This window comes from Pyrenophora tritici-repentis, chromosome 8 (assembly GCF_003171515.1).
Source record: "Pyrenophora tritici-repentis strain M4 chromosome 8, whole genome shotgun sequence".
In the NCBI taxonomy this organism is placed as follows: Eukaryota; Fungi; Ascomycota; class Dothideomycetes; order Pleosporales; family Pleosporaceae; genus Pyrenophora; species Pyrenophora tritici-repentis.
Window position 1 is genome coordinate 1,051,804 of NC_089397.1, and position 26,250 is coordinate 1,078,053.

Sequence of the window (26,250 nt, forward strand, 5' to 3'; positions counted from 1 at the left end):
TGCAAGGTTCGGTTCATTAGACAGGCGTGTTTTTCTCTTAGACCGGGAGGAGATGGGGAGGTAGTCATAGTTTGAGGAATGGAATCTTGCGGTAATGTCTGCATTTGAGCTACTTGTGTTATCTGAGAAGTTTCCTAACGTTTTGCCTTTGATCATGACATTCTTCACCCGATTTACCCACCCCCATCCTACCATTCATCTACCGCCCCCTCCCTCCAAACGCTCCCCATCCAGCAAGTACCTCCCTCTCCCCCCAAAACATCCATTCACCCTCCCCATACTTGGCCAGCCCCTCCCTCCTTCCCCTCTCCCCCAGTTCACCCCACCTCAACAACAAATTGCCGTCTAGCACGCCTCTAGCGCCCGTCCCAGCATCCCACCCACCCTCCGCCACATCGCCTGTACGGAACGCGCGGGGATTCAAGCTACACGCCGAATCCAGCGTATTAGCCAAGTACGCGGTCAAGTTGGATAGCCGCCTATAGCTATCTTCACTAAGCGGGGTGAGCAAGGCGAGGGTGCCTGATTGCGTCGTATGTAGGATTTGGTGGAACGGTTGTTGTGGTGTGTCAGTTGTAGTGTTGGGGGAAGTGTCCATTGCGAAGGCGTCGGCCGGATTGGAGTTTGTGGCGGCGAAGTCGGTGGCAGAGGGGAGTTTGAGGTGGGAGTGTATGAGATGCAGGGAGGTGGGGAGGTGGCCTGTATGGAAGGTTGCCTTGTGGAGGAGGCGTGAGCCTGCTTCACTTTTTGGGTCTGTGGGTGAGGTGTTAGTGGGTGTGGGGGGATGAAGGGGCGATGAGGAGGGGGGAACGTACTATCAGGGTCGAACTGAAGGATTTGTAGGTTCATGTCTGCGTCTGCGACGACGAGATGGAGTTGTTGGTCGAAGGGGAGGAAGTCGACGGCTATGGTTTCGAGGTTATGCTTTGAGCGGGCGAAGAGAGACATCTTATATGGCTCTTCCTATTCGGTTGTTAGCGATGGGGTTCGGGAAGTTGAAGACTTTGAGACTTACTGTGTATCCTGTGAACCAGACACCTCTGTATGCATCGCCCATGGCGAGCATACCGGTCCCGGGCAGATTCTTCAGGTCGCTGACGTAGCATTGCATATCCATGAAGGCAACAGGAAGTAAGGTACCGTCTTCCTTGAGACCGCGAACCATGCACTTTTGTCCCTGTGCCATGATCAGGAATCCCTGAGTACCCAGTTCGGAGATGGCAGATACCGCACCCTTGACCTCGTCTTTGACGATGAGTTTCAGGCGCTTGTTGGTCTCGGGGCGATCAGGCTGCGGCACCACGGTGATGACTTCGAAGATACGAATACATCCTTTTGTAGCAAGATCTTCGCCATGGACGACTGAAGTACCGACAGCGATGAGATCTTTCCGCTGATGCGTTATCTCGCTGACTTCTAGGTTGAGCGTCTTGATGCTGAGAACAATTTCTTGCGGGTCCAAGATATGCGTGTCGATGATGGTCCAGGACTTTTCGTCCAGTAGTTTAACGACGCCACGCTCAATGCTTGGCTTAAAGGTGAGATCTTCTTTTGGTAGATCGTAGTGGTATGTCTCAGTCGGATCAAGCTGATAGTCTTCTGTTTGTCCAGTGCCCACAATGTACAATCCTGACGGGTGATACGTGAGGGCATGCACCTCAGAGTCCATTGGCATGCGCCGTGTTGCCCAGCCCAGGTGGCCATAGTGTGTTTGAGGCGGAAGCTGGCATATGCGAAGCGTATCTGTAGAGTCTAGGTATGCAAAGCCGCGCTGGCATTTTGAGGTGTGGAAGGAAGTGAGACTCTTGACAGGTTTGCCACTCAGACCGATTACACGCGGTGCGCTTGATGCCTCTTTGAAGATGAAGGCCGGTGTCGTGCCTCGCTGGAAAACAGTGCTGTATCCACAGACGTCGTCTAGCGCTACCAGGGTGCTTTCAAACCCAGGGTCTTCTGAACCATTGTCTTCGATGTATCGTGGTACATGCTGTTGAGAAAGCTTGACCCATCGTAAATTCTTCGTCCACAGATCAGATGCTGACCTGGACGGAGCGTGGAATGCCTTATAGATGACCAGGTTATCGCTAGATGTACGGATCTACAGGCTTATTAGTTATCGTCTACAAGTCAAAAAGAATCCCGACACTCACAATAAGATGGGGTGATTTAGTCGTCGCATCACCCAAATCCGCGGCCAATATCTCAGTAATGGTGGCCTTCGCAGCGCTCCGTTTAGGAACATAGTCCATCGTGAGCATAGGTGGCAGGAAGCTTAACGCTTCAGCTACGTAGCACGGCTTCTGCATGTCGGACATAGCGAATACACGAAGACCTCCCTCTGGTGTCAAAAGGAAGGCGAAGACTTCCGTAAAACTAGACGATTTGAATAGACTCGCCGACAGCCATTGTGACCCAGACAGGCCACTGGCTTCGACTTCTTCGAGTTCATCATCGCTATTAGCTTTGAAGATCTTAACACTGGAGTCCTCTCTAAGGATGAGCAAGTACGGATCCGCAAAACTAGCGTTAATGATGTTGAGCTCTTTGGTACTCCCCCCCTCTTCTTCCTCTTCCATGGACTGGATATGGACCAAGTTTAGTTCTAATCGGCTTGTTAGCAGGTTTGCCAATGGTCTACTTTAGCATGGATTTTACCAGAATCATAGATGCGAACTTCGGTCCGCATCACCTGCACGACCTTGGTGCCCGCTGCTAGGATACCAACCAATAGCGTTGTGCCTTCCTCTCGTTCAAAGTCGCCTTTGTCGGTTTCGGTAAGCTTATCGCCGTTGACTTCATAAACTACAGTGCCATCCTCGCCATTCTTGGACATTACCAAGTACTGGTCATAGTCCACGTCAGTAGCCATGTTGGCCTCAGTATCCTCACCAAACGCAGCTGTCACATCCCCAGGGGCTTGTTTCCGAGCATGCACAGCCCAGACACCATGTGCCGAAGGAAGTTCCTTTGTCGCTACACTGATGGGATGAAGTTCGCGGTCAAGCGCTGTTATTGCTCCCGCTGCCCCCCTACCAGTCGACAACATGATCTCACCCCTGTTCAGCGATTCGGTAACCTTGCCTGGATGTAAGACGGCGTCTTTAATAGGCGCTATACTTGGCAACACATCGTGTATCCTGAAGGTGTATGTTCCAGGTGCAGTGGGCTCCGAAACAGCGGCTGTGATCTTGTGCATAGTCGGTGCTGTATCGTTGTAAAGATCATCCTCCATGTCATCAATTTCCTCTTCCTCAGAATCGTCCTCTCCGTCAAGATCAGCATTTGACAGTTTTCTCCGTAATTGGTTTGTCAAGCCAGTCCAACCCAGCATGACGGATTCTCCGTCTTCGCTTCCAATGAAAAGCCGACCCCGTCCAAGATTGCTAGTGCATGAAGCTGCAGACTTGAGCAAGTGTCCACCATGATCTGCCGCAACAGTCTGGATGGTCATGCCAGATACGGTACGACCGTCCAAGGTGAAGGTGAGAATGAGAAGACGTCCATTGTTGAGCACGATCAGCACATCGCCTGTTTCTTGAGACAAAAGCTCGATGCTGCAGCCCTCCAGGTGCAATGCTAGATCTGACTGGTCGCTGAGAGAGAACGAAGTGCAAGCCTTGGCAAACTCATTCACTGCCACGCCGTTGGTCTTACCTCCCTGGTCGACATGTATGATCTCGTTCCCTCCCACTAGCAGAGCACCCCCAATGGGCGATGGTAGTGGCACCACTTTTGTGATATCGTATGGCAGTCCGGAGACTGATAGTAGTGTGGTCGAAGCCTTTTGTTCGAGATCGAGCGTGAAGACGGAGTAAGTGAGGATATCTTTTCGTTGGGCGAGTAAGGATGGGGCCGTGGCTCGCGAGGCAGCGACTATGCCAAAAGTGGGTTCGCGGTATTCGTGCAAGAATGCGAGATGAACGGGATGTGTTAGGGTGGGGTCGAGGTTCGTGAGCGGGAGGACAAAGGAGGAAGAATACGGCGTCTTGTGTTCTCCATTTGTGCCGTTCGCCTGGTCAGCCTTGGTCTCCTTAGGGCCGTCGGCATCGGAGTCGTAGTCATCTTCGACAAGATCACGCTGGCGAAAGGGCAGGATGGCGAGGTTGTGGGTACCAAACTTGAGGGCAGCGCATCTGCTGCTGGGATCTGCCGTCAAGAAGTTGTACGTATCTTTGAGATCAGCGGACCAAGGTGCAATGCCGGGCAAGTCTGGGTTCTCATAGTAGTGTATTGATATAGTATGCAGGTTGTACGTCTCCGGGTCCCACTCTACCAAACTGAGCTTTGCATCCCGAAATGCCACCAGCAGCGCCTCGCCCTTTGACTTTGTATTGAGTGCCTTTACGCGCGCAAGCGATATGACGGTGCCCGCGAGCGGGAACTCGGCGACGAGCACCAGCTTTGCCGTGTTTTCAGTGCGCTGCAAGGGCACGTCTGCTGCCTCTGTATCCAGATTGGCCGCCGCATTCTCCGAATTCTCTCCTGCGCCTGGTGTAACTTCGGTGGTGGTTGACTTGAGCTCGAAGATTTGTAAGAGCGAGTTCTTTGCGACGACTAGGTTGTTTGATCTAGAGTGCAGGAAGGGAAGATGGAGTGCATGGCTGACGGCCGTGGGTGGGGCTATTTCAGTGTAGCACTGCATGGCGAGGATAGAGTGTCTCGGCGACGCTGCTCATCGTACTACGGATGGGTATAGATGGTGGCCGAGAGAACAATGTCGCGATATTTGTTTGGTGTTGAGGCGCGTCAAAGAGCTCTGGATGCGCACATGTTCGCTAGCGGTGCAGGAGCTCTGGCCCGCGTACAAGGGTCATCCCCGCCCCCCCAGAGCTATGGAACGTCATCCTGCCGCAAGACTAGCAACAGCGACAAACAGGCTGCCATCGCCCATCCTCTTCCGTTATCCATCGGGCCTTGAGAAGACAGGGTATGTAATCCCTTCTTATATCGCCGAATTGGGGAGAAACAACATCTGACAGTCACAGCAGAGCTTCACCATGGCGCTCATACAAACCAGCCTCATCTGGGTGGCCTACGCCGTCGCAGTGGCCATCCTCTTCCTCATCGCGTCCACATTCGTCTACGTCTACCAGAAGCCGCGTGATCGCGCCGCTGCCGTCACCATTGTCTGCATCTTCACCACACTTGCGCTGCTCGCGACCGTGTTGCTTATCCCCGTGGATGTGGCTCTCGTCTCATCCACGTCGCGATCGAGCCTCGGGCGCAAGAAGGACTGGGCCACACCCGACAAGGTCGACAGCATCGTCTACACGCTGCGCATCGTATACTACACGCTCTACTCGCTTGATGCGGTCCTCTGTCTCCTCGTTATTCCTTTTACCTACTTCTGGTATGAGGAATACGACCAGGATGCGGCCGAGCACGGAGAGCAGACGGCCGCCCAACGCATCGGAGGTGCGCTCAAGTGGACGCTTGGCTTCCTCATCTTCGTCGTGGCCATTTTCCTCGTTGGCTTCTTCGTTCCCTTTGCGAAGCAGGCCAAGGAGGACAAACGCCTCGATCTCGACTACTTCAAGCACCTGTTGTCAGAGAACCGTAAGCATGACCGAAATGTCCACATACGAAATTACATGAGCTAATTCTTTCAGATGGCGAACGCGCTCTATCCTTTGGTCTTGGCTTCTTGATCACAGTTGGCACCGTTCTTTTCGTCCTCTACACTGGTGCCGGAATGGCGCTCCTTCCCGTGGCCATGATCAAGTCCGCGCCTTCCGTCTCAGCCCCCACCCTTGCCGCCAACACTGCATCTCAGCTCGAGACTAACCGCGAGCGTCAAAGACAGCTTGAGGGCCGCAATGAAGGCCGCGAGGGCGGACTCGACAGCAGGGACAGGCGAGAGCTGGAGGCGCTGGTACGTGAAGAGCGCACACTCATCCGCCGCGAGCGCCTTGCTGCTGAGTCCAGCGGCGAGGACCGCCATTGGATCGTCAAGGCCTGGATCAAGACTGAAGCCTTCTTCCGCCCCCTCAAGCTCATTGGCGGCCTTATCCTTCTCGTCTTTGCTCTCGTCATCTTCGCTAGCATGCTCATCACTGGTATTGACAAGGCCAAGAACTCCATCTGCGGTGCTCACTGCGGCTACATTCTTGGTCACATCAACATCTTCCAACCGCTCAACTGGGTCCTCGTCAAATCAGCCAAGGTCTTTCCCATTGACTATGTTCTGTTCTTGCTCCTTGTTCTCTTCTTGTTTTCCGCCTCCGTTGTTGGCATCGCCACTGCTGGCATCCGCTTCCTGTGGGTTACCATCTTCAAGATCCGCAAGGGGCAGACTTCGCCACAGGCTCTTCTCATGGCCACTGTGCTACTCACTCTCATCACTCTCGCCATCAACTACTCCGTCGCCATGGTGGTTGCACCTCAATATGCCACCTGGGGTCCACAGACCTACTGTGACATGAAGACCAACAGCCTAGATGAGCAGCCCGACTGTGCTGAGCACAAAGACCTGATCAAGCCCTGCAGCGAACTCGCCACCAACCCCGCCGCACAACAGGTCTGCACACCCTCAGTTCTCAGTACCTTCATCAACCGGGTCACAATCAACTTCCCCTTCTTTGGTATTGTTCTCTTCTGGGCCCAGTTCGCCTTCCTTGGTGTTTACCTGATTGTCTTCTTGACGACACTGTTCAAGGCACCAACGCTCGATCAGGAGCAAATTGATCGTGACTTGGAAGAGGAAGAGGACGAAGGTCTACTGGCCAGCACGGGACGCAGGTTTGGTGCTGCCTGGAGTGACGTTACTGGACGGGCTACGAAGCCTGCCAACTATGGAGCTACTGAGAGGGATGAGAGGATTCAGTAGTATACTTCTGGTCAAAACTTCACATGAGGTCTAAAATTGTTTACAATAGGAAATGCAACCGAGTTTGGGTCTTGAACGGGATGGTACACATGGGCTTTTGGGAGGTTTCTTGTCTCGGTTTAGTCGGTCTTTTGTGTGGCACTGTCAATGTTTCTTTGAAATTTGTATGATACCTTGAGTTATCTTATTGTGCGTTTTCATCGAAATGTCAATTTTACCTTTGCATCTATCTCTTGAATATTGGCCACCCTGCCCGAGCTTGAAGCAAAACACGCTGTTGCCTAGATTGCGCGCTAAATACTCGCCTAATACTCTCCTTCACCACTTTCACTTCCAGCATTGGCTTGCCAAGACCTATAACCTAGTGCGGGGTTGGTGCAGACCTTGAGACCCTCTCTCTCTCTCCATCTCTCCATCCCCTCACCTCTTGTAGAAGCCCTCGGCGCAGCAAGATAATCCGATATGACACCTTCAACTGTCGCACCGGTGGCGGATGAGACGCACGAGTCCGAAGTCAAGTCCGAAGGCAAACAGGAGGCGACTCTCCAAGCTTAAGCTGCAGCTGCACGCGATTCCATGTAAGAATCCGATGAAACCTATATTTTTTTCATGGCTGATCGGGACAACTTATAGCTCCCAGCTCAACGCAAGTAACTCGCCACTTCTACGCCTTCCTGCAGAGTTCGGGATACAGATCTACAAATACGCGTTGGAAGATCGTACCATCTACCTTGACAAAACCTTCCCCAGTCAGACAACTTTACATCACAATATCGCCCTGGTGTATGTGTGCCGCCAAATCAACGCAGAGACCGAACTCCTTCGATATGTGCCCAACATGTTCATATACCAATCCTCGGGCGATGATACCACGGGAACCTTTGTGCACAACCGGTCTCTGGAGCAGCTCTCGGCGATGAATTTGATTACACACCAGGATCTAAATCTTGGATTTCAGTTCTCTGTCAACGGCATCTAATTTGCGGAGGAGTACGGTCATCCTGACGTGTGTCCATCACAAGAAGCCTCCAACAGCGATTGGTACAGGAAACGGAAAAGTCTCAGTCCTAATTCCCGAGATTGCGCACAGAAGAAGAGGTTATGAGCATGAGAACTACAGGATAACAATGCGGAGGAAGGGCTTGTCTAACAGAGTGCTTGTCTACCACGAGTCGGATACCTCATCACACAACCAGTAGTTCCAGAATCAAAAACTTTACCACATGTAATCTTGAAATCACATATGCCTTGCCCAAGTACATTAAGCTACCAAAAATACGTAGCGTTATTTTGGGACATGGATGTATTGCATGCAGCCTTGCGAGCTGGAAGATGTATGTGCGATTAAGCTCCGCTAGTGCGCCGAGGGCGGAGACAACCCATGTAACTATGCAGATCCCGCTGCGTGCCAAGTCTCCACTCTGTTGCTTCTCCGCTGTAAGATATCCCATCATCTGAACCTTGGAGGACAGGTATGATGAAAATGCGCTAATATTCGCATTAAGTGCGCGGAGAATAGTATACAGGATCTTTCTGTTTGATAGGGATAAGCATTCCACACGAAAGATCCGGTCAAAGGAGAGATCCACGGCGAACAAGGTGTGATTTAGACGTTTTGTGTTCGCCCTTTGTGAATGCATGGATTTCTGGTTTCTGTTTTAGATGGTTATGAATTAGCAGAATTCAACTGTTTTGCATTGGACTATGATGTGAATACGCCAGTTGCTTGTTAGTCCTACGGATAATGGTTTGGATCCTATTGGGTGTTTGAGTTTTACGTATGCTGCGCGCTGTGACATGTGCACACATAGTGTCAAGCTTTCATATCACCCCACGTGGCTTTCTACCCGTGTTGCGCAAACGGCGCCAGGTGAGCATGTGTGGGTCCAGCCCTTGCATATTCTAGGCAGCCTTGCACTGCTGCAGGGTTCGTATACTAGATCCGGCCATAGTTTGCTTATGATGTTTGCGTTCACTGTCGCTAACGTTAGTGGCGGGGGCGGCTATCACGGCAGCTGCCGTCCGGGTAGGTCATGCTTTGCGAGCTTGATTCTCTCACCTGGCCCCCATGTCTGTGTTGGCGCGTTGTCTCGATTTCTACCATCCGCTAATAACTGTCGGATGTAGGACAGGGCAGAAGAGAGGAAGAAGGTTTTTGTATTGAGAGAGCTACATAGAGCGATTATATACACAACCGAGATGAGTAAGCAGGTGACGAGGAGTCACGTGAGATACAGTTCACAGTGTACCAGGTGAACTGAGGTGCCAGGCTGACAATGACGTTTGCTGCACTTTTGTCTGAACCTCTGTCGCGCTGGCCACGAACCTCTTTAATCTACTCTCCTACCACAACTACTTCTTTGTACAAGGTTACACCATCGGATTTCTGCATCACACAACATCAACATGCAGACTCTTCCCTGGACGATTTCATGGATGCTTTGGCTACTCATTGCCTGTAGCGCGGTGATCAACGCAGCCGTGAACAACCTTACCGGCCTGCTGGAAGTGGATCTGGTTTTTCCGCAGAACGACTCCTACGCACCCACGAACGATATGCCTATCATCTTTGCTATCCAGAATCCTGAGTTGGCTCCGGTGCTTGATATCACCATTATGTTTGATATCTACGACCGCGACGACCGATTCGGCAATGGTAGTACTAGCGGCATATACGACATACAATGGGCAAACCTCTCCAGTAGTAACCCCTACTTTGAATACCGCACCTTCTCCAAATTCAACCGCGAGGGCTGTTGGGCTATTCTCTAGAGCGTGGGCTGGATCAACTGTACGAAAAAAGATGGCCCCTTTAGAAACCTCCCGTTGACCTTTAACTCTTCAACTAATCTTCTCGCCTTCACAAGCAAAGATCTCACACAGGACGTCGACCTTGTTTCCGCTACCGAAAACAAAAAGTGTTCCGATGGCATGGGGGTTGCTTTCAATATCACCGACAACTATGACGCCCCACTCGATCATTATTGGCCTGGCAAAGGAACATGTGGACTGGTAGCATTGCCTCTTCCTACCCCCGATCCTTGTCGAGTCAAGATCAATTCAGCTGCTGCGTCAAGCATCTCAGCTTCTATCACCAAGCGCCGATGCGATGATATAGCACACTGGAACAAGAAAGCTCTGCCAGCAGATTGTCCAGCAGATGAGAATGCGGCTCAGCGAGTGCTTGTTGGCGGTCTGGTATGCTTTATGGCAGTTGTCGGAGCGTTAGGCTTCATTCTTATGTAAACTGGGTGACAGTAACGTTTGTCCCTAAGAGAAAAGGAACTCTGAGAAACAGGCGACTAGGTATTCAAGTTCCAAATACATAGCAAGTGTTTGATAGAATAACAATCAATTCCAACCTGTGCAGCTACTAATTGCATCCCTTGATGTCAAGTGCCCGCCGCTAAGCTATTGCTGTGTTTCTGTTTCCCTTTTTAGCTCAACGCACTTTGTTTAGATTGCAACGAGCAATCATTGTTATTTTGACAGGTAGCTGGCTTCCACAACCCGTTAAATAATCGAATTGCATGACTCCGATTTATAGTTACCTTCTATCGGCCGGTGCTCACAGGTAGTTTGACGCATTCACTCGCCTTATGTCTAGTTAGATGCTTCTATTCAACCAGCATGAGTTTCACACCATAGGCTTTGGTTCGTGAGTAGCTTTGTGCTCTTTAGCCTTGCTGCGAAGCTACTGAGCGCAAAGGATCAAGATAGAGAGGTAATAGAGAAGAGAAAGGATGTGGGATAGTGAGACTAAGAAGTTGGGGAAGAAGGAAAGCTGAGTAAATATGGAAACATCACGGGGACTGGGCGGATAACCTTATAATTGAAATGTTAAAGCTACATGGGAATTTTCTAATTACTATACTCTTTGACACAAACTGTCGTCTCTCGTCTGCGGTACTAACTAATCAAGTACATGAATCAAATTTTCTTAAGCTCTTCAAACAATGATGCAGATATTGTTCTCTACCCACATGTTTTGGCACTTTATATCAACTCCACTGTTCCACTTGATAAAGTTGGCAAGAGTGATCTTGTTGTGGCAATCACTGCCGACTGTGGGACTTCACTTCACAGAGTCTGCAAGACTAATCCTTTGGTAGTTTGTGATCTAGCTGCAAGTCACACCCGATGCTACGTAGTGAAAATTATTGCAAACAGTAACCATGCCAGGCTGGGTTGGTTGGGGTGTCTGAATGCCATTCCTGTGGACGTGGTATCCGACGGTTTAGCGGTGGTAGTTGTGACGGGGGTTCCAGGTTGTGTGGGCATTGGAGTGGCAACACTATTACCGGCTGTAGTCATGGTACTGGCCTTTGTGGTTGTGGATGAAGCGCTCGTACTCGTGGAAGAGGTGGTACTCAGGGCAGGGACAGGGGTAGTGGCAGTGGTCTCCGACTCGTCATTGCAAGCGTTGTAGTGGCCACGGAAGTGAAAGTTGTGATCGGTTCGTCGGTGACAGTGCCGACGACGCAGTACAACCCGTTGAAGGTGTTCAGGTTGGGCAACTGACAGTGGAATTCAACTGCTTAAACTTGTCGATAGATATTGCCCAGTCGGCTGCCATGCTCTCGCAAGTCTTAAATTGATCAGCAGGTGCTGTGGAGAATGCGCAATCAACAGCTCGACGAAGATGAGCGGGCCATGCTAGAGCGAATGCTGCAAGGAGGCCAGTAATGTACAGGTATGTTAACTGCATCTTTGTAAGGCTTAGATATTCGCAATATACCAAAGACAGGAGTTCAACGAGCGCATAGTAAAAGAAGATCTATGTCTTGATAGCAAAATGCAGACTCGAATGTGCTCCGAGGCACTGATCTTATAACCATAGTCGGAGTCTCTCGCTCTCTTGCTTGTCTTTTCGTGTGAGAAGCAATTTACCACGTCACAATAGTTCCGCCAACGGGATGATAGCTTGCTGGACCCAGCGTGTGAGGCAGCAGCCAGAAGGCTTTGGAGAAGTGCCGCGAGTGGAGAAGGCCAAGAAGGTCGCTTCGGCTCTTGTGCCAAGCCGGTGCCAAGTATGCGCCACGACGAGGTACCTTGCAGGGCTGCCACCACATCCGTCTGGTCCCTCACTTTTGAATCCTCCCAATACAATTTTTCGCCCTAAAGTTCCTGGGTGTTATTGTCCAACAGATGGCAAGAGCGCCTGCATGTCCAATCTCTCGCACTGTTCCTCTTCTGTACGAGAAGTTTTCATGGCAGGCTGCATGGTCGACAGGTAAGCCTCTTACGGACCTGCAGGAATCAGTTCCCTGACATATATAGGCTGTGAGGCTTGTAAATACAACTCGGACGGGTCTAGGTGTTTCGCACGCCCAGGTGCCAAGATAACATTGTGAAGGTCGTACGAGCTCCAGTGCTTCGTATTGCAGCACGGGGGTGCTCATAAAAAGCTACAGACTGCACATGTGTGCTGCAATATACCCAGTAATCAGACACAAGTCATCAGCAATCTAGCGTCACTAAACACCCTTTAGGGTTACTCTTATCAATTGATGTACAAACATGTTGCAACTATGAACAGCTTTTGAAACAACACTGCATTCTGCTCTTGCAAGTTGTCAAGCTTTTTATGACGACCCTCGTGGCTGTCCATTCAGCTGGCAGATCGGATCTCACGGCAGCGATCGCTACTACATAGGCTGTCGGTGGCCCATCAGTATTGTTTGGGATGCGCGCTGCGGTTACGTGCCGGCGCCCGCGAGCCTCTTTCTCCACCGGGCAGCTGAGCGGCTGTCGCGGCAACAACCCCTGCCCTTACCTTCCCTTTGAGATCCCACCTGTCCTAAAGGGACAACATCTTTAGAGCCGTCTGCTTCTATTAGTACACGTCAAGCTTCCTTCACATTATCCTTCCAGCCGCGTCCAACACAGAATTCGCTGCGCTGAACCAATTCCTTCAATCGTGCTGTGGCTCGACAACTTCTCCGAGTTACTTACCCTCACTCCGCCATTACTGCTACAACACCCTCTTCTCTGTAATCTTCCGGTCACTACCCGCTCTTCAATGTACATTATCTCTTGGGTCAGCTGGTTCTTGGTGGCCTATATAGGCTGTTAATGCGGCCGCCAGTGATTCCTCGGGCGTTGTGGAAGTAGAGCTGGTTCTCCCGCGTAACGACACATATGCTCCAGCGCTATATGTGCCTATCGTCTTTGCTTTTCAAAACACCCAACTCGCGACACTACTCGAGTTAAGTATACAAATCGATATCTGGAATATTACCAATGGGTCAATCATCGACCAGGGGAGCTTCCACGACTATCATTAGTGGGAACTGAGGTTGGAAAACATGTCCAGCACCGACCCTTACCTCATATACCGCCACTACGATCAACTCAATAGCGAGGGTATCTGGAGATTAGCTTTCACCCTGTCATGGCATAATTGTACTACGGATCCCGATCTTCCCTAGGGAGGGACAAATCTAACGGACTACATGCAAAGCTCGGCAATCACATTTACCACCAAAAAGTCCGCGCAGGATATAGATCTTGTCGCTGCAACAAACTGCCAGGACTGCAGCGAGGATCAGGGAATTGCCTACAAGATCATGGATACCGAGAAGATTTCCGGTAGTGATAAACTTTGTGCAGTACTGGCCAAACATACTGTCAATCACAGTCCTTGCCGGGTCAAGATCGATTCTGCAGTCGCTTCAAGCATATCGGCTTCCCTACCATACGAAATTTGCTCTCGTCGTAACACAACAATCGCCTGCCCGTCTGACAAGAGTGCCGCTCAAAAATTGCATGTTGAAGGTATGGCGTGCCTAATGGCTGCATTTGGAGCGTTGAGCTACCTTCTCATGTAAACATGTCCTGGGCTGAGGGTTTGGAGGAATTGGTATTGCCTTTGCTTTACAGTGAAGCAAACACATAAATTTTTGTAACTACTCAATTAAATAAAATCCTGCCTTCTCTCATAGCTCTAGTCTGCTTGAATCCGCGTGTGATTCTTAATATGCCCTGGCGACTACAGTGGCCATTGTACCCTAGTATGTCAAGTATCTTATGACTTCTAGTTGGTGTCCGCAAAGGCTTGGTGCGATACGTCTTTCGTTCTTTGCAGGTCTAGTCGGTTGTGCCAAGTGATTAGCTCGGCAGAGCTTGGCCGTTAAGCAAGATTTGACAAACAGGCAGAATCGCGTGATAGGTTTCGTGCGCATCAGGGTCCTGACCCAATATAGTGCCAAGCCTGTTTTCTCTCACCTACGCTTCTCTCACCCCCACTACCTACCAAACCCCGGTACAAAGACCCCACAAGAAACACCAACCAACGACACTCACTACCTATTCTGTCAACTTTCTCTACACGTCGTTCTCCAAATTCATTTTCGGCCTATATACCTGGACAGCTAGTATGGCTACTTTGCCGTGGTTCACAGTACTGTGGACGACTCTAGTTGCTACACTCTTACTCCTTCCTAATGGCGCTCTTGCTCGGGCAGGATCCAGCCACCTTGCCAGCTCTAACTAACGGACCGTGGAGACCTGTCCATAGCGATGTAGCATCGCCGGCCCCAACCCTGAGAACTGGTTAGTCTATTCAAGCTTCGTCGACTACTTCAGAACATGCAAGCAAACATTGTTCTACGACTTTCCCCTCTACGACCCAGTCGATAACAACTTAGGGAATTCTCGCATCCATGCTTGCTCTTCTTTCGGTCCGGACTTCTCTCACCTGCCCTCCGATTCAAAGTTTCATGCCACTTCCGAGGCCGAAACTTTTGATGTTCGCTTTGAAGTTGGCTGGTGGTACAGAGGTTTCGGTCTCCAAGCATCCGGAATGCGATCTATCGTTAGGCAGATACACGACTATGTGTCGAACGGGCACGGAGTTACGGATACACCTTTCATCATTTTCGGGCAGTCCGGTCAAGCTACTGTAGGCGTCTACATTGGCCAGGGTCTCCTCACCCAAGGCTTTGCCCCAGCACTTAAGGTCTTTGAAGACAACTTCGCCGACCTCAACGTCTCGACTCCAAGCCTAGCCATGCAGTTCTGTGGACCAGAATACGATGGCAGCCATATCTTTGGAATCATGGTCACCAGCAACGCGAAATTTGCCCTAATTCAGAATGCTATTCAAGCATGGAACAACGGCACATGCCTGTCATATGCTGAATTGACCAGCCTGACCGGTCAGGCCACGTTCGCCAAGTCCCTCACGCCCGTTTCGTTCCTCAATGGCACTGCCAAATCACCTAAATCATTGAATACAACTAGCCTCGAAGCATACAAGCGAAATGGCGGAAAAACCTCTTATCACACTACGCTCGGTCGTCGTCCCGAATGTAAGGCTGTCGAGATTGAACCAGGAGACAGTTGTGAAGCATTGACCGAACGATGTGGTATTTCGCCCGCCGATTTCACCAATTACAACCCTGAGGAGGATTTTTGTGCCACTTTGATGCCAAAGCAGCACGCATGCTACTCCAGTGGATACATTCCTGAAGTTTCTCCCGGGCCAGACGGCGATGTCTCTTCAGCTGTCAATCACACCAAGTCAGAGGATGATCCTAAGACAGATGATACTAGCACCGGGAACTGGATCAACTATGATTGCACGAACATTTTTATCGCAGACAGCTTAGGGTATACTCCTAGTGAAAGGTGGAATGGCCTAGATGCAGATTCTGCTTGGGAAGATGTTATCAGAGCCTGGAAAGACATCCATGGAAAGGACAAAGCCGTCACATTTTGTCAGATAGCAGGGTTACTCGACGTTGGCAGCAACCAATCAGCGTAGAGAGGGTCAGTGCGTCCCTCAAGAGGGCCACAAGCGCGGACACACGATAGACAGAACACAAGACACACAATCATCAACATCCATCACTTTTGTGCAATATCTCATTATATCTGACACATTTTCTCAATCGCTTTCAGATACTTTCGACGTCAGTGCGAACGTCGAATGTCAAAAGATCGAGAACCTTAACTGCGACATTGCTATTGAATGTACAAAGAGTATGGATGGTCCTACTTCAGGGCCTGCAGCACAGCTCTGTGAACGGTTTGTAGGTACTGTATTCCAGCTACCTAGTCCGGATGCTATTTACAGTCGAGATAAGGAGAAGAAGAGGAAAGTGGTCGGCCATCCTACCTTTGTTTGGGTTGACGCACGGCCCACGTGCAGTTGCGGAAAGAGTGATAGAAGGAAGGAAGCGACTAGGCCAGCGGCCTAGTCATGTGACCTAGGGCTCAGCCCGTTACAAGATCATTTGGAACTCATTAGTATAGATTCATCAACTGTACCGGGAATATCACGATGCTCTCTTCAGAGTTGCCTCAACTATTAGCACTATGCTTGTTGACCTAGAGAACAAGTTTGCCCCAATTCCGGAAGAAACAGACGACAAACAGCTCCTACTTGTCATTGATCTTCTGACTCTTGGGACACTCTCAGTCGCTGGGCCTTTCTTCAACAATTTATTGAAGACATTGCCTTATTTCATCCGGGCTAGTGATGCTGCTTTCGACAACGCGAAGGAGGCTACCGTTAATCTTATTGGACAAAGCACCACCATTGCGAAAGACTTGAAACCAGATCAGAGTAATTCTAGGTGGACACCGGAGAAGCAAGCCAGTTTCTCAAACGCTATGGGCCAGACTATCGACGGCTGGGCCAACATCACTGGTTTTGCTGTTCATGACCTCTTTGACGGTACTGATGCATCTACCGACATTTTATGGAACGCGATATCCGACGGGAAACTTATAGAGGGTAAATCTGAGGGAAACACACCCCAAGATACTGGTGAAGCCGACCTACGAGCTCACATTGGCAAGACCATATTCCAGTATTCCATTCCTCAACTCTGGCGCATTTCCAACACATACCCCTTTGTCATAGACTCTGGCTACGGTTGTGGCGAAGACAAGCCGCTAAGAAAGTACCTGAGCGACATAACCATGGAAGCCACCGGCGCGTGCATTGAAGACACGATGTATTATCTAGTCGAACCGCATGGACAGTCCCGGGATTGTCCATGTGCCACAATTACGGATTTTCCGAGTAAATGGGATTGTAGAGAGGAAAAGTTTTCAGCTCTCTCAGGTCTCAGTTTGCTCGACGGAAACATCTTTGCGGGCGTCACAAAAGAGGATCTCATCAACGGCTCCGTCCGCACCTGGAAGCAGAATGGCAAAGTCAACGGCGGCGGTTTACCAGACGTCAAAGACAAGCTTACAATCGATGACTTACTCAGCATGGATGTCACAACTCCTAGATACGTGCGCCTTCCTGTCTGCATTCCTGCACAAGCATTCCAATCTTGGGACAGCAGTAAGCCTGGCTCCAGCGATAACTACCCTTGTGATAACCCGCCTGGAATTAACTCGTGCGGTGATTCAACCTTTGAGGATCAGTCAAGTGATGCATCCTCCAATGTTGCAGACTGCCTGGAGATCATTGAGAATATCGAGGGCGACGCCAGCACTACTTGGACCACACAGGTGATCGGGAAGAACCAACGGAAGATTGCGTCGTTCGGCTCTTGTTCTTTCGGTGTCGAAGCAACCGAACAGAACGGCAATACAGATTTCGCGGTCTGAGGCCAAGATGTCATTGATATCATGAACGACGCTGTTAAGCGATTCGGGAGTGGCGGTAAGGTCGGGGCGAAGGGTAACATGCCATGTAACGGCAACATCAAACAGCAGGGTGTCAAATGGGGCATTTACTAGAGGTATACGGGTACATCCTCGGTTTATTTCAGGGACTTAATAGGCGGGTTACGGGATGCTTGCTCTCACACGTTCCAGTATCTTGATTAGATTCAGCCTTTTCTATCACATCATGAATGAATGATCCATGTTTCGATTTTTTTGACTTATGATTCTGTGTTGATCCTGACGTGAGAAGAACTCTCGTAGTAAGCGTGCTGGATTATGTGCCATTGAGGTCATCCTTCACTCACCTTTCCTTCTCTATCTACTTCTTAGTCTTAACATCCCACATCCCTTCACCTCTCTAATATCCCTATCCCTCAATTTTTCGCGCCACCTGTGTGTCATAAAATAATCGACGCCTAATTGGCGTGTCTGGCGACTACAGTGAGCATTCCCCCCTAGTATGTCAAGTATTTTATGGCGCCCGGGTGGCGCTCAGTAGCTTCGCAGCAAGGCTACTTGCGAACCAAAGCCCGTCGGGAAGCGCACTGGATTATGTGCCATTGGTCTGGCAGTCCCTATGGTTACCTTCGTGGCATCTGGCGTCGCAGCAAAGCGCGATGTGGTGTTTAGAACGGCGGGGAGCATTGAAGTCGCATACAGAATAACAGGTGTCGTCCTCGACAGAACGAGTACATCGATGAACGGAAAGCTGACTGTGGTGCGTTAGGGAGTTTTGGTGGCGGCTTTGAGCCGACGAAATCGCTCTTCGTGAACTTTTGGGAGACATTAAACACCCGGTAGTAGCACGTGTTTGTATTTTTTGGGTCATTTTCTGCTCTATCTTCATGTGCACGACGCTTCCCTCGCTACAGATACTGCTTTGGATAAAGTATATCGACGAAGTTGCCATCTTTATTAATACTACTCTAGGAATAGTCGGCATAGTTGTGTTACAATCTTCAACGTGACTTACATTGTTCTAATGAAAGTCGTTGTGTTTAATGCGTCAGAAGTAAATCCAGTGACACCAAGATCAGTATTGCAAACAACGAGCGAGGTAAATTAGCGATGGATGCTGGTATGGAAGGTACGTGTCTTAGTGGTTATCCGATGTTCATGACTACAGACATTGTCTCTGTTTGGCAACAGAGGCTTTGATCTTTTCGTTTTTGTGATATACTCCGTGATTTTAGATAGTTCTTCATGTTACAATAGTAGATAGCAACATATTTTAGAAGCTTTAGTGGAAACTGCACGGTTATGTCACAACTCCCCCCCTTCTCTAGATAGGTACACTAAAAAACATGAATTAAAGCTAAGCGCAAAAAGACTCATCTAGAGCTCTAGTCGCGAATGTCACTGTGTCAAAGCTGGGCCAACTATCCAACGTCTCATTTCGCACCGGCCCGCGCATCGGGATATCACGGGCTTTGTATTTTTCTTACTGGCTGAATTTCGTATTCGGCACAACCTCGTTTGTAGGATCACGCACAGTACGTACGCCAGCACAATCGTCCCCAAGCTCTCGAGGTCATGCGGCAATTCGGAGTGGCTCATATGCATGTAACTAGGTAGGTATTTTGGCAAGCAGAACTTTGTGCCGTTTTCGAAGAAGCTGATTACCTAGAGCTCATAACATCCAGCTTCGTAGGGTCATGTAAAATAGGCTCGTTCTGATCAATTTGCCCGAGCTTTTCGCCTATGTGATGTAAGCTTACAGTCTGTGCGGTGCTGATCATGCGAGAACCTACGAACCTACGAAGTAGTACCGTAGAAGGGTAAGACGAGAGTATATAGAAGGGTCACCGATGATGATCCTGTCTCTCTACCCATCTGTTACCTACACAATATCAAAGCCATGCAACTCGGGATACTTGCCATTTTACTCTCTATAGGAGCTAGCGAAGCACAGAGAGGCCGATGCGCCGGCCCCAGAAGCCATATCAAAGTCGAAGGCAGTTGTGTCAGAGAGACAACTAACGGTGTCTGCCGTTTCGACCAACCCCTGTATACATGCGGTTACGGGTCGGAATTAGTGTATGATGGTACGGGAACTAATGGAGGCGATCTCTGCACCCATGGAACTACTGTTTATTCTTGTGTAGCTTCGGTATGAACATTCACTTTAGTAGATGATTTTGTGCCTAGTGTACTAATAATTCAATATAGTGGTACTGCTCAGACTCCGCAACAATCAATCGATTGACATGATTGATTCCTATATAGGTTAAAGAATTACTTCATTAGGCAGCCTTTAACCTAGATAGGAATCAATCATGCCGATCCGATTGATTGTTGCGGAGTCTGGTACTGCTGCCCTCGTGGATAAGACCTGGTAGGCTTAATAGATCAATCGCTAAAGAGTACTTGATGAAGGCTAATATATCTCGCCAGCCTGGCTTTTATACCGGAATGAAATTGAATCGGCCACAGCAGAGGGCAACGAGAGATTCAGTGATCCAAAGATATCTATTAACCACACATGCCCAAACGAGGAAATGGACCACTATCTTTCGGAAGAAATTCGACGATTACCGTGCTTGGAGACTATCGACTATGATCGGTTTGGTGGATTGTGCAGGTCTATAGATACAAGAAACTCAGCATTCGTCCAGTTGCGTAACTTCATCGTGAACTCCTATACTCCTACGCCATCGCTCTCTCGTGGAGTACATCCAATACTCGTTTATGCTTATCTTCCGGCACGAAGAGCAACCTTCTCGCTTGTCTTTCCACAGAATAGGGACCTCCAGTATCTTCTATAGTCATGAGCGTCGTTATCTCGAACTGTCCCTTTTCAATTTTTACCTCTTCCAAGAATATGCTTTGTTTCCCATTCGTTCCCAGTGCGCATCTAGCCAAGTCGAGTAGGGAGCACGGTCGACAATTTGAACAGTAGAGGAGACTGTAAGGTCAGCGCAGTGATACTCGTCGATCGTGACACAGGTGAAAGTGAATGCGCCGCTGTGATTTAAAAGGCAAATCGGTTTGAATCTCGATTGATAGGTGTACGTCGAAGTACAAATATAGCTTATCTGTTGCGATTTGTAATGAAAGGGCATTTGTGGAGAGAACGGGCACACTGCATCTGGTCCTGTGATCAAAGGCGACGCATCGCTGTAATAGTTTCGGGTCGTTCTGGAGCGGTACCTGGGTGATTCTGCGCAGTGAACAAACCTTCGTAATGGACCAGATGCCGATTGGAGACCATCATGTTTGCTAGACATAACGACACTGCGGACAGTTGTGATCCAGGATATGTCGTGTAAATGAACCTTGGAACCAATGCTCGGGGCTAGTTAACTAACGTTGGAGGAACTCGATGCTAGCGATGACGTGATCCGTTGCCCCGCCATCACAAGCCTCGCACTGCATATCGCCCATAGGCAGATATCATCCATTAGCCGACATGCAAATACAGGAAGACGTCCGACTAGACGATGCAAGAACCTTAGCCAACGTGGTGCGGACCGCTCCCGGCACTGTTTTAGTGCCAAAATCAGGTTCTCGCCTCGCACCCAAGTCCGTGCAGACCTTCGTCTAGATTGCAGATTAAAGCGCTGGTAAATTTACTGTCTTACCTGCCATCCGGGGTTGAAGAGGTATTGGGTGTTGGGGCAAACGCTACATCCGAGCGGTTGTATGTGGACGGGCGGCGCACATGGCTGGGCAACAGGACCACCCCCATCTTGTCGCCTGCATCAACACATGGTCGGTACCACAGCGACGGAGACACAACAAAACGCCTCGCCGCAAAACTGCTTAGGCGTCAAAGGGTCTATTCGACGGCTTGAACCGAAACATGCGAAATTGTTGCCTTGTTCCATGGGGAACTGAAATGCTATTAGCCGGTACACGACTCGCTTCATGCCTGTCGCGACAAACTCAAATCGCCCAATTTTGGTGCTCCAAGGCATGTGGTTGCAGGTGTCACAAAGTGTCCCTGTAATCTTTTCCATCACGAGGTGAGCCGTTTTGGCGGCTCTGTACCCAGTACATACGCACACCCTGCGTTTTGCTTCCCGCGCCGCTTTGTCCACAGCCCTACATCATGATCGTTTTCCGTCTCCACTCAACAGGCTTCCTGGCGGGTATCGAAGATGATGAATCAAGTCATCGTGTCTGACTTGAACCGAACGCCCATTGTCCAGATCATCACTTGGTTCACCCTTGCAACTAGTCTCCTCGCCTTCTTTACACACGCTGCAATAAAGTTCTACGTCTTTAGGTCGTTGACTACCGAGTCATGGTTCGTACTTGTATCCTTGGTAAGTCTAACCTCATTTTGAACTCTATAGTCCCTACACTAACTCGGGGATCGCAGGTCTTTTGCGTTGCTCAGTCTGCCGCGGTGTCACTCCAAGCTCACTATGGGTTTGGGACACCGATGGCGAGTTTGAGCGACTACCAGATTGAGTCAAATCTGAAAGCGAGTTTCCTCACTTCCGAAATGGTGTGTTCCTCAGTACTAACGTTGATCAGAGTGAATATTCCGCAATGATCCTGCTCATCGTGTCCCTTGGCTTCTCCAAGCTTGCCGTCGTGGCATTTGTCCACCACCTGACCCCCTCAACCTTTCACCGCAAAATAAATTTCGGTATCCTAGCCATTGTATGTCTATGGCTAATTTGCTCTGTGCTGGTGGCTATATTTGAGTGCCGGCCGCCACGCGCCTGGGATAGGAGGCTCGGTCAATGCCTGGATCGTGTGAGTTGCCCTTTGGGATATCCGCAAGTATAGGAGCTGAAATAGACAGTCGACCTGGTGGAACGCTGTGTCAATATGCAACATTGTCACGGAACTCGCAATTGTAGCGATAGAACTCGGCATAACGGCGCAACTTCACGTCAAACGACAACGCAAAGTAACGGTCATGACCTTGTTCTCATGCAGATTGCTGTAAGTTGCTAGGCCACAGGAATTGCTCCAGACACTGATCAAATGTATACAGAGTACTTGTCGCGGCTGCCATCCAGCTCGGATTCTTCAACCAAGAAACCCAAGACGTTGCACTGAGAGAAGATCTCACACTCGGCTACTGGCGATCCTCCATCTGCAACCAGATAGTACAATGTCTAGCGATTGTAACGACATGTCTACCATACACAAAGCTATTCATGGAAGGATTTGAATCTGGTCTTATGCGCCTAGACGACTTGCGTCGGCGGGGAGAACACACAACCAAGGAAGATAGCAAAGGATACCAATTGATGGATATGTCGCGATCCGGGCCCTCTGAGCAATCCGGGGGATCTCGGAGCATTCCCAACAGAAGCAGAAGCATCCAGGTATCCACGAGCTGGGCGGTGAAAGTCGAGCCGGCGGCTCGTGTTCCGGCTACAATGACACTGCAGTAGAGCGTGCATCCATAGTAGCCAGCTAGCTGTAGGCGACGGTTACACCAATTGTAAATCTTGGCGTTCATTTCTCCAAAACCCCTGCACACTTTGCTCGTTTTGCCTCGCATGTGGTACCGCGGCTGGCCATGCGCCTAGATTCTTCCAGTAGCTTGCCCCGGGCGGGAACGTTATAGTGTGACCCAATTGGGCGGCCGGGGCACAGGATGTGTGGATCAGGGAGGTCCAAATGTTCAACGTCTCGGTTACATGTTATGCAGGCAGGTGCCTCATCTATGCATCTATTGCCTTTGCTGCAAGTCGTTCCTCTTTTTCTTTTGTTTATTCTCTTTTGACGTCGCACCTTTTCTCAGGTTTCCTATTCATCGATAATTGTTCTTTAGGTTTTTGTGTCTATAACAATGGCGTCGTCGTCTCTTTCCAAAAGCAGCGACATTGAGCTGAATGCTGTACCATCTCGCTCAACCGACAGGCAAGATGATCTCGCATTGGCGAAGCTGGGGAAGAAGGCTGTGCTGAAGGTTTGTTTCTTTCCCTCTTACCCCAGACCTTGCGCAGATCAAGATGCTAATGTTGCACAGCGTCGTTTCGGTTTCCTCTCGATCTTGGGCTTTAGTTGTACGGTACTGATCACGTGGGAGGGCTCTCTTGTGTAAGTCGCCAACGCATTGTGTCACGCGCGCACGTAGCTGATGATCGCTCAAGCTTGTTTCTCGTGGGGTTTCAAAAGTAAGCACTTCTATACGAAAAATTTCCACATATGCTGAGTGGAGTAGTGGTGGCCCGGCCGGTGTCATCTATGGCTATCTCACGGTATGGATCGGTACCGTATCAGTGTTCATGGTGCTGAGTGAGCTTGTCTCAATGTGAGTACATTCTATAGTGCATATCTTGAATCATTGACCAATAATCGATGAAGGGCACCCACATCTGGCGGTCAGTACCATTGGGTCTCGATGCTCGCGCCACGAAGATCGCAGAAGCTGTTGAGTTATATCTCCGGTATTACATCCTCTTCCCAGAGTACAAACTTCGACAGAAACTCAATTAACACCTTGGCACAGGATGGCTCACTCTCTGCGGCTGGTTAGCTTCTCTCGGCTCCGGTGCCTTCCTCACTGGCGGTCTTATCCAAGGCCTACTGATGCTCTGTCAACCAGATACCTATGTCCCTCATAACTGGCACGTGACACTTCTTTACTGGGCCGTCATCGCGTTCTGCGTCTTCATCAATGTGGCTGCTGGATGGCTGCTGCCCAAGTTCGAGGGCGCACTGCTGATACTGCACATCCTGGGGTTTTTTGCCATCCTAATACCATTGCTGGTGCTCGGGCCTCAGGGCAATGCTCAGGAGATCTTCACTTCGTTTTTGGATCTGGGAGGTTGGGACTCCCAAGGACTGAGCTTCTGCATTGGCATCATGGGGAGTGTTTTCGCGTTTGTTGGTAAGTCATGACCTCTACCTGATTTCTCAACGTGACGATAAAGATCTTTTCCTAACGATTACATTGCGAATGCAGGCGGTGATGGTCCTATTCATGTAAGTACCACCACTTAAATCAAAGACACCACCACTAAAAAAAATCACCCCTTAGTTATCCGAAGAGATCCAGAACGCCCAAATCATCGTTCCTCGTTCAATCATGACCGGCATCGCCATCAACGGATCCCTAGGCTTCGGCATGATTCTCACCGTTCTCTTCCGCATGGGAGACCTCGACGCCGTGCTTGAAGAGAATCCCGCGTTCCCCTTTATGGCCATCTTCCACCGCGCAGTGCAATCGCGTTCCGGCGCAGCTGTCATGGCATCCATCGTCATGGTACTTACAATCAGTGCCAACGTAGGTTTCTCAGCCTCGACATCGCGAATTTGTTGGGCTTTTGCCAGAGATAAGGGAATACCCGGGTGGAGGACATTGAGCCGGGTACGTGATACACCCCCCAGAACAATCAACAAGAATCTTAGTAAAAAATACTAACAACACTTCCAGGTCAGCGACCGCACCTCCATCCCCGTCTACGCCGTCGCCCTAACAAGCATCATCGCCTCCCTCCTCGGTCTCATAAACATCGGTTCTACCACCGCCTTTAACGGCGTAATCTCCGTCGCCATCGCCGGCCTCTTCTCCTCGTACCTCCTCACTTCCTCACTGCTCCTCTACCGCCGCTGCACCGGTGCCATCCTACCCCCCCAGCGAAGCTTTCGACACAGAGGCCCCATCTACAACTCCTGACGGCATGGTCCGCGCCACCTGGGGACCCTGGCGCATCCCCGGTGTGTGGGGCATCGCGAACAATGCGTTTGCGTGCTCGTATCTGTCGTTTGTGTTTTTCTTTAGCTTTTGGCCCAGCTTTGCCAAGGTTACGCCGGCGAATATGAATTGGGCGATTCTTGTCACGGGCGCCATTGCCCTGTTGAGTGCGATTTATTATGCGGTTTGGGCGCGGAAGACGTATCATGGACCGGTTGTTGAGGTGGATGCCGTGGATGCTGTGGAGAGGGCTGGGGGGGCAAGGGAGTGGGTCAGATTTGTAGGTGGTTTGGGTTGTGAGAGAGATGAGGGAATGATATGATGGGGTAAAAGTACATGTATCGGATTTCTGGGGTTCTTTGTGATGGAATATATGGGGGTCGTAAATATAATATTCTCATCTGGACTTGGGTCAACAATAGCGAGTACCTTCCCGCTCTTTAAAACTTCCTCATAGCATCATTAACCAAATCCGCCCCAAACTTAGCCCCAGCCCCATACACTGCCGCATTCCCAAATTTCATTGCCAATTTGCTCGCCCATTCATGATGCTAAACAGAACACGTCAGCCCTCTCCCCCCATCTTCCTTTCCTCTCTCCCCCAAAAAGGTATCCATTCATCAACACCCTCCCCTCGAATTAACAACATACCTTAGGATGTCCCGGATTCGCCGGATGACTCGGATCCTGCGCCTGCTGCGCCACCAAACTAGGATTGAACTGATTCCCACCCGCCACGTACTTTGGATCCATGTAGGGTGATTGCTGGCCGTTTGGTTGCTGGTCACTACCATCAGCCCCATCAAACATACAAAACAATCATGTTTTCTTTTCAGGAGGGATGACGTACAGGCAACTGAGCTTGGATAGACTGTAACTGTGGAGGCGACAAGACACCGGATGAAGCGAGATATTCGAGTTCGGTCCGGATGGTTCCTAAGGAACGGCTGATCTGGGCTGGGTCGGGCATGGTTTTGCTTATTTCTTGTCTAAGTTCTGGAATTCGCTGGTGGTGGTGTTGTGGAGGATAGAGAAGCCGTTCACTGCCAAGTTCGTGGGGATCGACTTGGCAGAAAGCTTGTTGGATTATCTCTCTGGTTGTGTGATGTAGTTTGTCAGTTAGCGGGGATGAGCAAGGTACGATGACGTCAATATCGTATTTTGAGTTCGGCTTTGGAAGGAA

The 26,250-nt window shown here is 50.0% G+C and overlaps 10 protein-coding genes across 10 annotated transcripts; 7 read left to right on the forward strand and 3 right to left on the reverse strand.

Annotated features, from left to right (window-relative positions):
* Positions 1-199: 199 nt before the first annotated feature.
* PtrM4_138530 (SFT1, Pre cleavage and polyadenylation specificity factor) lies at positions 200-4,642 on the reverse strand (the record flags this gene model as incomplete). The annotated part of the gene is made up of 5 exons (XM_001938099.1): positions 200-753; positions 816-963; positions 1,016-2,098; positions 2,151-2,602; positions 2,656-4,642. The coding sequence occupies 5 exons, from the start codon at positions 4,640-4,642 to the stop codon at positions 200-202; spliced, it is 4,224 nt and encodes a 1,407-aa protein (XP_001938134.1).
* A 355-nt stretch (positions 4,643-4,997) lies between these two features.
* On the forward strand, positions 4,998-6,826 carry PtrM4_138540 (LMBR1 domain containing protein 1; the record flags this gene model as incomplete). Its single annotated transcript, XM_001938098.1, has 2 exons — positions 4,998-5,556; positions 5,610-6,826. 2 exons carry the CDS (start codon positions 4,998-5,000, stop codon positions 6,824-6,826), a joined length of 1,776 nt encoding a protein of 591 aa, XP_001938133.1.
* Positions 6,827-7,664: 838 nt separating this feature from the next.
* Positions 7,665-7,805, forward strand: PtrM4_138550 (uncharacterized protein; the record flags this gene model as incomplete). The annotated part of the gene is made up of 1 exon (XM_066109386.1): positions 7,665-7,805. One exon carries the CDS (start codon positions 7,665-7,667, stop codon positions 7,803-7,805), a length of 141 nt encoding a protein of 46 aa, XP_065960308.1.
* A 1,427-nt stretch (positions 7,806-9,232) lies between these two features.
* On the forward strand, positions 9,233-9,598 carry PtrM4_138560 (uncharacterized protein; the record flags this gene model as incomplete). The annotated part of the gene is made up of 1 exon (XM_001938097.2): positions 9,233-9,598. The coding sequence occupies one exon, from the start codon at positions 9,233-9,235 to the stop codon at positions 9,596-9,598; it is 366 nt and encodes a 121-aa protein (XP_001938132.2).
* A 1,732-nt stretch (positions 9,599-11,330) lies between these two features.
* On the reverse strand, positions 11,331-11,534 carry PtrM4_138570 (uncharacterized protein; the record flags this gene model as incomplete). Its single annotated transcript, XM_066109387.1, has 1 exon — positions 11,331-11,534. The coding sequence occupies one exon, from the start codon at positions 11,532-11,534 to the stop codon at positions 11,331-11,333; it is 204 nt and encodes a 67-aa protein (XP_065960309.1).
* A 3,096-nt stretch (positions 11,535-14,630) lies between these two features.
* PtrM4_138580 (uncharacterized protein) lies at positions 14,631-15,593 on the forward strand (the record flags this gene model as incomplete). The annotated part of the gene is made up of 1 exon (XM_001938096.2): positions 14,631-15,593. The coding sequence occupies one exon, from the start codon at positions 14,631-14,633 to the stop codon at positions 15,591-15,593; it is 963 nt and encodes a 320-aa protein (XP_001938131.2).
* Positions 15,594-16,147: 554 nt separating this feature from the next.
* Positions 16,148-17,398, forward strand: PtrM4_138590 (uncharacterized protein; the record flags this gene model as incomplete). The annotated part of the gene is made up of 1 exon (XM_066109388.1): positions 16,148-17,398. One exon carries the CDS (start codon positions 16,148-16,150, stop codon positions 17,396-17,398), a length of 1,251 nt encoding a protein of 416 aa, XP_065960310.1.
* A 4,160-nt stretch (positions 17,399-21,558) lies between these two features.
* Positions 21,559-22,815, forward strand: PtrM4_138600 (uncharacterized protein; the record flags this gene model as incomplete). The annotated part of the gene is made up of 5 exons (XM_066109389.1): positions 21,559-21,726; positions 21,783-21,911; positions 21,941-22,069; positions 22,215-22,357; positions 22,410-22,815. 5 exons carry the CDS (start codon positions 21,559-21,561, stop codon positions 22,813-22,815), a joined length of 975 nt encoding a protein of 324 aa, XP_065960311.1.
* A 401-nt stretch (positions 22,816-23,216) lies between these two features.
* Positions 23,217-25,049, forward strand: PtrM4_138610 (PotE, Amino acid transporter; the record flags this gene model as incomplete). Its single annotated transcript, XM_066109390.1, has 9 exons — positions 23,217-23,336; positions 23,397-23,467; positions 23,521-23,544; positions 23,592-23,681; positions 23,735-23,817; positions 23,880-24,260; positions 24,336-24,355; positions 24,411-24,740; positions 24,807-25,049. The coding sequence occupies 9 exons, from the start codon at positions 23,217-23,219 to the stop codon at positions 25,047-25,049; spliced, it is 1,362 nt and encodes a 453-aa protein (XP_065960312.1).
* A 458-nt stretch (positions 25,050-25,507) lies between these two features.
* Positions 25,508-26,037, reverse strand: PtrM4_138620 (uncharacterized protein; the record flags this gene model as incomplete). The annotated part of the gene is made up of 3 exons (XM_001938093.1): positions 25,508-25,618; positions 25,719-25,847; positions 25,918-26,037. 3 exons carry the CDS (start codon positions 26,035-26,037, stop codon positions 25,508-25,510), a joined length of 360 nt encoding a protein of 119 aa, XP_001938128.1.
* Positions 26,038-26,250: the final 213 nt, after the last annotated feature.